Here is an 11102-nt window from a genome sequence, read left to right on the forward strand (position 1 = left end):
TAAAATATTTTTCTCCACATATATTCTTTACTAGCCTGAGTATCTGGCGTTGTCTGGATGTTTGAGGTGTGTGTGTTGAGCAAAAAGACAATAACAAAAGATGTAGTAGGCAGGCAGGCTCAAACCTGTGCCGCAAAGGCAGAAAAAAAAGTGAAAGAAAATCTGATATCTTAGCGATGTCTCCATAACGCGAGCAAAAGTCAAAAGCGTTGAAATTAACCAAATCAATTCAATGATGACGGTGACTTACTAAAATGTCGGTGAAAAAAATCAACCCGTCCTTGTGCAAAATGGCTGAAGGAATTAATGTTTTTCGTCAATTTTTCAATATTTATCATCTGAGATATCAAGCTTAAAAATGATACCGATCTTGTCAGAATCCATCTCCACTGTCGAAAGTTTTTGCGAAACATACATACATACATTTAAACAGACAGGTGAGATTTATATTACAGATTATGCTTTTATTAACTTAATATCTCTTATTTAATTTACAGGAACAATTGACCAAAGACAACGTCTTTTTTCTGAACACATACTAAATAGAAATAGTTTTATTTTGAAGACTTTACAAAACATGTCCATGTATATTTTTTGTTATGATTTTATTAACTTTAAATCTCTTACTTGTTTTACAGGAACAGCTGACCAAAATCCAAGTTTTTAAATTTTTTTCTGAACATATACGAAAATAGATCTATTCTTCTTCTGGATTCTTTATTTACAAAAACCTGTCCACATACAGTTTTATTATGTTTTTTATTAACTGACTATGGGAACAATTGACAAAAATCTAAGTTTTTTAAAAACTTTTTTTTGATCATAAATATTCTTCTTCTGGAGATTTATTCACAAAACATATTCATATATATATTTTATTATGTTTCTTAACTTAATGACTCTTATTTGTTTTTGTCATGAGATCGTGAAAAGTGAAATGGAAATGAGCATTGGAGGTTCAGAGGCTGTTTATCTGATGCGCAACAGATACTACACCTAAAACACGCAAGCAAATTACGAGCCAAGGTGGAAAGTCCTGTCCCGAAGGATAAAACACTTAAGCCCCAACTAGTCATCGTCAAGCCTGACGGACTTGATGATGATGATTATGATGATATTTGTTTTACAGGAAGAATTGACCAAAATCAAAGTTTAAAAAAAACTTTCTGAACATTTACGACATAGAACTATTCTTCTATTGAAGACTATTTACAAAACATGTCCACTTATATTTTTATTATGCTTTTATTAATTTTATATCTCTTATTTGTTTAAACAAATAAAGAATAATTGACCAAAGTCAATTAAAAATGTTTCCCTAACATATACGACAAAATAGAAATATTCTGTTTCTTAAGACTTTCTTTAGAAAAAATGTTCACATATATTTTTAATTATGCTTTTATTAACTTAATATATCTTATTTGTTTTACAGGAACAATTGACCAAAATCAAAGTCTTCAAAAATTCTTTTTCTGAATATATACGAAAATAGATCTATTCTTCTTCTGGATTCTTTATTTACAAAACGTTATACAAATGGATACGATCAATAAACCTTATTCTTGTGAAGTGTGCGGCTCATCGTATTCAAGGAGAACAAATTTAAAAAGACACATGCGAGAGCACACGGGCGAAAAACCTTACATCTGTGAAATGTGTGGCTCAGCTTTCACAAGAAGTGTGCAACTGAAAAGACACTTGCAAAAACACACTGGCGAAAAACCCTTTTCTTGTGAGGTGTGTTCCTCTGCATTTACACAAGAATCTGACTTAATAATTCACGTACGAACACACACTGGCGAGAAACCATATGCATGTGAACTTTGTGACTCAGCCTTTTCACAAAGATCAAGTTTTAAAACGCACATGAGAACTCACACTGGCGAGAAACCTTACGTCTGTGAGACATGCGGCAAATCGTTTTCACAAAAATACCAATTGAATTTCCACATGCCAATACACAGCGGGGAAAAGCCATATGCCTGTAGAACGTGTCCGTCGGCATTTTGGAGGAAAGACCAGCTGAACATTCACCTTCTGAAGCACACTGGTGTGAGACCTTATTCTTGTGACGTGTGCACCACGGCTTTCTTCAGAAAAAGCGAATTGAATATGCACATGCGAATACACAGTGGCGAGAAACCTTATGGATGTGAAGTGTGTGGTTGGGCTTTTGTGCGAAAAAGCTATTTAAATACTCATATGCGAAAACACACTGGTGAGAAACCTTATACTTGTGAAGTGTGTGGCTCTAAATTCTCACAAAATTCTTCTCTGCACAATCATATGAGGACACACACTATCTAAGGAGAGAACTTGAATACTTGCTGGAGAGTATTTGATGCCTGTTGTAAAGAACTTTAATGACTACCTAAGGGAACTTGAATGCCTACCAGAGGGAAGTTTAATACCTATGGGAGAAAACTTGAATGCCTACAGGCGAAAACTTGAATGCTTACTGGAGAGTATTTGAATGCCTACTGGAGCAAATTTGAATTTGAAGGAAGTTGAAGACTTACTGGGGAGAACTTGAACTTGAATGCCTACTGCAGAGAATTTGAATGCCTATCAAAGGAAACTTGAATGCCTACTGCAGAGAACTTGAATACCTACAAGACACTATCCTCGAGTCTCTAAGCTCTCTCTCTCTAGAGTTTTATCAGGACAATTTGGCATGAGCATACTTTTCCCTACAAATAAACCTTGACTTAATATTCAAAATAACATAGTATTCACGTCCCAAATAAGATCTTCTCGGTATGATAAACTCACACTGGCTTTTATGAGGAATTGTGAAATTTCTCTAAGTAGTGTTACCTTAAGAAATTATTGAAGTAGACTAGATGAATTGTTATCCTGGAATCCAAGACCAAAGAGACAACAAGAAAGGTATACAATAATATTTAAATGGTCGATTGGAGAGAAATAATAATGTTTTCCACTTTTTACTAATTGAGTGCTTGAGAGATAAAGAACTTTAATGGAATATTTATATATCCATGCATCTCATATAGAGATCAGTTGTTAGTCCAAAGAAAAGAGGCTCCTTGATTTCTGAGAACTTTGACAAAAGTAAAATGAAATACAATCTAATGTGAAGTTATTCTAATATATAAACAAATGTATTACCGTATCGAATAATCCTTCTGTGTAAATATATGAATGTAATTTCAATGAAATCTGTTCAACATAGATAAAATGATAACACAATTTATGTTATATTTTCCGGATATATTGCATTGTGACTAATATCATTAAAAAATAAAAACAAAACAAAGAAAAAACATAAACATGATCACTAACCATTGGCAAAAAAGTAATAACAAGAAAAAATTCATAACAATGTCCCTCCCCCCGAAAAAAAGACAACAATGGTCCGCAAACAACAATAAATAAAAAAGAAATTACGGTACACATTGATCCGAAAAAGTTATCAAAAAACAAATATATAACAAATAAATGTTACGGAAGGTAAGATAAGTTACTTTTCTACCTAACTGGATAATTTTTTTGTGTGTTTATTTAATGTAACATGTTTATCAGCTCGAAAAACATACAATGTTTACCGATATATTTGAAAATTGCATATGACTGAGCAGCACTCTCTGGTGAACACCGTAAGTTTGGGAAAACGAGTTAAAACTAAAAAAAAAGGAAAAAATATTGTTAAAAACCGACCGCTATATAATATACAAATTAATGTCATGGTAACATACATTCAGCGAGTTTCTAACAATATTTTTGTTAGATTTTTAGTTTTAACTCATTTTCCCAAGCTTACCGTCTTTACCAGATAGTGCCCCGCCCCGCCATTTGCAATTTTCAAATACATCGGTAAACATTGTATATATTTTCGAGCTGAATAAACATGTTACCTTAAATAAAAACACTAAAAGTTATCCGTTTATGTAGAAAAGTAACTTATCTTGCCTTTGATAACATTTATTTGTTATATATTTGTTTTTTAACAACTTTTTCGAATCTGTGTACAGTAATACAAACCCAAAAAATTAATCAAAAGGTTTTATAAAAAGACATCTACTAAAAAAAAAAATTTTTTTTTCATATATTGTTTAAATTCTTTTACTTTGTTTTCATTTTCTTGTTAAAATAAGCGTTTAACATTACCAGTTAATTTAATTATTTTCTCCTTAAAATATATTAGCAACTATTTCGCGTTATATGGGTTTTTGGTCTTCATCACGTTTCTACATGGACATATCCCAATTCTTACCGACATCTGGTCTGAAATACTTGTGAAAAGTGGGAGAAATGAGGCAACAAAACTGCATAAGTACCGAAAAAACTTTTATGCTATTTTTACAGTTTTGTTTCATCATATCAAATTTGAAATAAACATGTGTAAAAGAAAAAGTAGTTTTCGTTTCTTCAATTTTTCATTCTGGTTTGTAGTTGTATTTATACAAAACAAAACAAAAAAATAAATAGAATAAAGTGTTACAAAGCGGTGACAAAACAAATCCCAATAAATATTTTTATTAAATATGGTAACATTACATAAAATGCTACAATCCATCCATCTTTAAAAGCAAATGTTCACTTTGAGAACATTTAAATGCAAAACACGGAAATTCACAAAAGAATGTAACTTTGTCGGAACTTATCTTGCTTCCAGATAAATTTGACGCTAAAGTAACTAAGCTGAAAAAAAAACGCATGAAACAAAAGAGGGGGAGGGGTAAAGAATAAAATATAAATGTCTTGATTTGAAACGAAGAAGAAACATTATTTACAATAAGTTGCAAATTTTTCCCTTTGCGGGCATTTCACTTATGAAACGCCAAGGTGACATATTATGAAGAAAGTAACATGTAATGAAAAAAATAACAACACTGGTTCTTATAAGATGTCGTGTGTATCCATTATCGAATACAATAATAAAATACAAAATGGTATCGCCTAATCACACTCGCATATGAAATTAATTTTAGGAGGGTACTCACAATTGAAAGCCATTCAGGCACGTGCCTTTTTCTTTTTCTTGTTTAAAGTTCTTTTAGAATTTTCTTTCCCTCCATGTTCGCATGCAAACCGTAGAGACACACATGAATTTCAGGAGCAAGACCTCGTCGCTTGTCCAGATAGGACATTCCAAAATTCCTTGTCACGTAAAAGGTATTTTCTTTAAAATAATTTCACTCCTTGTAAAATACGCGCAAAACCATAGCCACATAGTTAATTTTCAGAAGTCTGTCTCGTCAGAGCTGGGTATTAATTTCTTGCCGGGTTTTCTTCTTTGAAGGAGGCTCATCAAAATTCCATTTTCAGCGCCGGGCAATGAACAACACATTCACTGTCCACGTCAGTAGAATTTCAAAAAGAGAACGAAATACGCGCTGGGCTCATGACATCATTACAAAGCTAGCATTTCTCTTTTCTCCAAATTAAAGGGAGTTTCGTACAAACCCAAAATATACGAAACTAAAAATCATAAAGGATACAAAACACAAAAAATCATATATAAGAACCAGATAAAAAATAAATGTAAACAGGGAGGAATGCACCATTATTGGTACAAAAAAAATTCCAACATTCTCCCCCAACAGGAAATGGCAGTCAATCTACAGTTGGATGACACCTGTAAAATTTACAATACAAAAAATTTTTTCTTTATATATACACATACCACAATGTATGGTCAGAACTCCAGGAAACACATATTAGAACAAAAAAAGCAGAAAAATTCAAATAGTCTTTTTTATACAAATTCACATGAAAACCTTTATGTTTTAGGTTAGAACAGAGGAGTTCATAACCTCGTAGGAACTCGAAGAAGCTGAACTACACACTATTGCATGAACAGCAACAGGTGTTACACCGTTTGGAGTAACGCCCCTTGGGGGTGAGCAGTGTAAGAAGAGTACTAATAAAGATGGTTGTCGACTAAACACAACGATTGGTTTTATGTTATATTTTATCCGTGGGCATCCTCACACTTGAAACATGGTGATAGCGTTGGGATGTACAATAAAGAGAAGAAAAAACAAAACGGTGGAAAGGTAGCAGAAAAAGAAAATAAAAACAGATAAGTAACGTTTAATTTTTCAGTGTGAAAATTACGACGCCACGAGGTGGTTAAGAAAAAAAATGTCGGAAGGAGACATGAGTGCAATAAACAGACGGGTAGCTGGCATAAGACCACCGCCACCTCTTTGTATGGAGCAGAAGTTGACAGAGAATTGGAAGCTATTTTAGCTGAAATGGCATAATTATGCTATTATTACGTATCTGACAACCCAGTCGATACAATATCAAACTCCACTTTTGCTTCATACGTTAGGGGATGATGATTTGAAAGTGTACTACAGGTTTCACTTTTCAACGCCTGAAGATGAAAGAACGCCTACGGAAATTATTCAGGCGTTTGATAAATATGCTATAGGGAAAAAAATGAAACTTACGAGCGTTATGTTTTTCACACGAGAAAGCAAGGAGAAACGGAGACCATGGAATCTGTTATTACGGCACTTCAGACGTTAGTAAAAATTTGCAATTTTTGTGACAATTGCGTTTCCTCAGTACTCAGAGATCAAGTAGTGCTGGGAATACGTAACTCTCAGACACAAGCTGAGTTACTTAAAACAAGACAGCTGGATTTACAAAGATATATAGACATTTGTAAGCTGTCTGAAAATGCTGCGTTACAAGCCAGTATCCTAAGGCCTGAGAGAGTGAACCGAGTGGAGTTCAGACACAAGAAAAAGCCAGGGGAAAAAACTGTGAGAGAATGCCGAGTGTGTACACTGCAACATGGACCGAACAAGGAAGTATGTCCTGCATTTGGCAAGACATGCTACAACTGTAATGGAAAAAATCATTTTTCTGCGAAATGCAGATTACCATCAAGATGACAGTAGTAGTTCTTCAGACTATGGGCAGACAGTGTAACAATAAAAAAAGAAAAAGTTAACGCTGTGAATCATGAGGTGATAAAAGCCGACATGATGGTGAAAGGAAAGCCAATTATTTTTCAGCTTGACAGTGGAGCATCAGTAAACATACTGAATGAGAAGCATGTAATGGGGAAAACACTGGAGCCTTCAAATAAGACACTGGTCATGTGGAATGGAACAGAAGTGAAGCCATTGGGAGAGTGTCGAGTCAAAATGATAAACCCCAAAACTGGACAAAAATATGCAGTTAAGTTTGTCATTGGAAAAGAGCATTTCCATACTTTACTGGGAGCAAATGCAATTCAGAAGATGGCACTCATCACACACAATCAACCAGGACCAGTTCAAAATGAAAGCCAAAATTTCCCAAGTGGATGAATCCAGCAGCCAGCACTCTCACAGCATTATAAACGAGTTCAGAGATGTATTTAAGGAGGAATTGGGTCAGTTACCTGGAGCGGTACATTTGGAGGTGGATACAGCAGTAACACCAAATGTAGCTGCAGCATGAAGAGTACCAGTCGCACTGAAAGACAAATTAAAAGTTGAATTGGAGAAACTGGTTAAAAAGAAAGTTATTGAAGCAGTAAGTGAGCCAACTCCATGGGTAAGTGCATTGGCATTGGTGATGAAGAAAAATGGAAATCTAAGGATTTGCACAGACCCAAGACCACTAAATAAAGCTTTGAAAAGGGGACATTTCCAACTACCTACATTGAATGATTTGCTGTCAGAACTGGCTGACACCAAAGTATTTTCCACCCTGGATTTACGAGATGGATTTTGGCATTTGAAATTGGATGAAGTCAGCAGTCGTTTGACTACAGTTACCACATCATTTGGTCGGTTTCAGTGGAAGGTTTTACCATTTGGAATTACTCCAGCTCCAGGGATATTTCAAAAGGCCCTCTTTAACAATGTATGGGATTTAGAGGGTGTGATCAACAAAGCAGATGATCTTTTGGTGATTGGGAAAGGTAAAACAATGGAGGAAGCAACAGCTGATCATGACAAAAGACTGAGAAAACTGTTGCAGAGATGCCGTGATTGTGGGATTCGATTGAATGCTGGGAAATTGAACCTACAACAAACATCTATATCTTTCCTAGGTCACACGATAACCAGTGATGGGTTACTTCCTGATCCTGGGAAGGTAAAAGCTATAAAAGAGATGCCATGCCCAACAGATGTTAAAGGCATGCAAAGATTGGCTGGATTTGTGAACTACTTGGCAAAGTTTCTGCCACATATTTCCGACATGATGGCCCCAATTCGGAATTTAGTGAAGGCAGATGTGCCATGGACGTGGTCCCAAATTCATGAAAGAGCTTTTGAAAAAATTAAAAGGTTAGTGAGTGAGGCACCAGTATTGAGATACTATGAACCCAACAAACCTTTGGTCATTCAATGTGATGCAAGTGAGAAGGGTATGGAGGCTGCACTACTACAGGAAAGTCAACCTCTAGCCTATATCAGCCGTGCACTGACTGACACAGAAACCCGATATGCGCAAATTGAAAAAGAACTGCTAGCAGTAGTCTATGCTACCGAATGGTTTCATCAATATACGTTTGGTTGACAGATAACAGTACTGACCGATCATAGGCCATTAGAAGCTATCATAAAAAAAGAGTTGGGAAAATGCTCCAAACGACTGCAAAACATGCTGATGCGATTACAGGCTTACGATGGTACCGTTCTGTACCATCCAGGTAGAAAGATGTTCCTTGCAGACACGCTATCAAGAGCATATATCTACAGAGTGAACAGCGAAGATATGGACAATGAAGATGATGTCAAGGAAGCTGAATACATTCCTGTAACAGAGAGGAGGCTGCTTGAACTGCGCTCAGCCACAAAAGAAGACCGAAGCATGCAGCAGTTGCAGCAAATAATTGTGGAGGGATGGCCAAACGGAAAAATACATCTTGACCCAGAGGTTAGACCGTTTTTTTGGTATAAAAAATGAAATGACTGTACAAGATGGGTTGATTTTCAGGGGTAATCGTGTAGTGGTTCCAATTACCCAGCGGGCTATACTGAAGGAGAAGCTGCATTCTACACACCTAGGAATAGAAGGATGTTGCAGAAGGGCAAGAGAATGTTTGTATTGGCCAAACATGAACAGTGAGATCAGAGACTATGTTTCAAAATGCCTCACATGCAAAAAATACGAAGTAGCCAATCCAGCCGAACAATTAATGGCTCATGAAGTTCTTGACAAACCCTGGGCGAAAGTGGGAGTGGACCTGTTTAAGTTTACAGATAGAGACAAACTTCTGGGAAATTGATCATCCTCAAAATACAGAAGCTAAGACAGTAGTAACCAAACTGAAACATCATTTTGCACGACATGGAATACCAGATCAGGTGGTAACTGATAATGGGCCTCAGTTTAGCAGCCAGGAATTTTCCACCTTTGCTAAAATGTGGTGTTTTATACATACACCTGTCAGTCCATATAATAGCAAGGCGAATGGGAAAGTGGGATATGCAGTAAAAATGCCAAAGAACCTTTTCCGGAAAGCGATGGAGGATAAGGCTGATCCATACCTAGCAATGTTAGATCATAGGAATACACCATCTAAGGGTCTCTTATCACCAGCTCAGAAGCTGATGTGAAGGAGAACAAAAAACCCTTCTCCCAACTAAAGAGGAGTTACTCATACCAGAATTGGCCAAAACCCTCAAACAGTGTGTTAAACGAGACAGCAGGAGACAAGAACAGTTTTTTAATCAAAGTGAAACCACTTCAACCGTTACACCCTGGAGATGTAGTACAGATGAAACCCCACATAAAGGGTCAGAGAGAGTGGAAGAAGGCAATGGTATGGGAGAGACTGGATGAGCGGTCATACAATGTAAAAGTGAATGGGGATGGAATAGGGTCGAGTTGGAAAAAACTGCAGAAGCACCTTCACTTACATCGTTGATTCACCAGCCGTGCGGAGTGCAGAGCGAAATAGTCAGGAATGAAGGTAACAGCATAGAAGAGAGAGATGACACAGGCCAGCCTGGGTATGAAGGTGAATTAGGAGAGGGAGTTAACCCGACACCACCCCCAATGATATCAAGCCCCAAACAAAAGCAAGCCTATGGACAACACGGTCGGGAAGAGTAGTGAAAGATCCTGTGAGATTCAGGGACTATACGAATTAAAGTACGGAAGGGCAGAATAATCCCTGTTAGGCAGGAGGTTAGTCTGCCCAATGAATGCGTAGGTCACTTTTTTATATATATTTTATTTTAATTCTGTTCAGACGTTTTTTTGTTGTTTGTGTTCTCCTTTCTTTGAGAAAAGGGAAGATGTTGCATGAACAGCAACAGGTGTTACACCGTTTGAAGTAACGCCCCTTGGAGGTGACCGGTGTAAGAAGGGTACTAAATAAAGATGGTTGCCGAGTAAACACAACGACTGGTTTTATGTTACATTTTATCCGTGGACATCCTCACACATGAAACATAATTATTTTTTTTATGTTCCTGTTTTTAAATTAATTTTTTTAAAACTTATTGTTCGAGATTATGTAAAAATTGTTACGCCGAAAGTTTCACATTCATGCGAGCAAGGAAATTAGTAAAATCTTGCATATAAAAATTATGCGAAATCTGTAATTAAGAAAAAAAAAAAAAAGAAATATCTTTGCTATTATAATTTTTTTTGTGTGAAATTATTAAATAAACAATGCTTAATTCAATGGTAATATCGGTAGTTAGAGAAATTCATTTTTCTTCGAGTTATATCGAATTCATTGATACAGACGGTGCAAGTCTATAAATGGGCCACAAGTAATCTTTTTTACTATAAAAATCTGAAAAAATCTGTTTAATGTACGTACTTGTTACTGCATGAAAATGTCATATTTCAAAAATCACGTAAATCGATCAAGTAGTTTTTTTATTTATTTAAGAAAATCAAATATTATCGGACGATTCATCGAAGAAAAAGCCAAGCGCCATGTGTTTTGAGAGATAATGCAACTAACGAGCCCTGGCGGAAATATTGGTCAACAAGGGCAGTACATGCAGAGCATCGAATATTTTATCAATAAAGTACTTTTTATTATTTTTTTAAGAAAATCAATTTTTACGATTTCTAGGGATAATAAATAAATTGACTTCTTTTAATAAAGGGAATGTGTCTTTGAGTTTGTATTACTGTACACATAGATTTTAAAAAGTTGT

At 35.7% G+C, this 11102-nt stretch overlaps 1 protein-coding gene across 1 annotated transcript in view; it reads left to right on the plus strand.

Annotated features, from left to right (window-relative positions):
• LOC145280347 (uncharacterized) overlaps positions 1–4377 on the plus strand; it is a 165442-nt gene extending 161065 nt beyond the window's left edge. Inside the window, exon 12 of the mRNA XM_080132118.1 lies at positions 1480–4377. Within this exon, the coding sequence (XP_079988244.1) occupies positions 1480–2310 (831 nt within the window). The 3' untranslated portion in view covers positions 2311–4377. The remainder of the gene's footprint in view (positions 1–1479) is intronic.
• Positions 4378–11102: the final 6725 nt, after the last annotated feature.

The sequence above is a fragment of the Euprymna scolopes genome, chromosome 7 (assembly GCF_053919585.1).
Source record: "Euprymna scolopes isolate OS-2025 chromosome 7, ASM5391958v1, whole genome shotgun sequence".
NCBI classification, from domain to species: Eukaryota; Metazoa; Mollusca; class Cephalopoda; order Sepiida; family Sepiolidae; genus Euprymna; species Euprymna scolopes.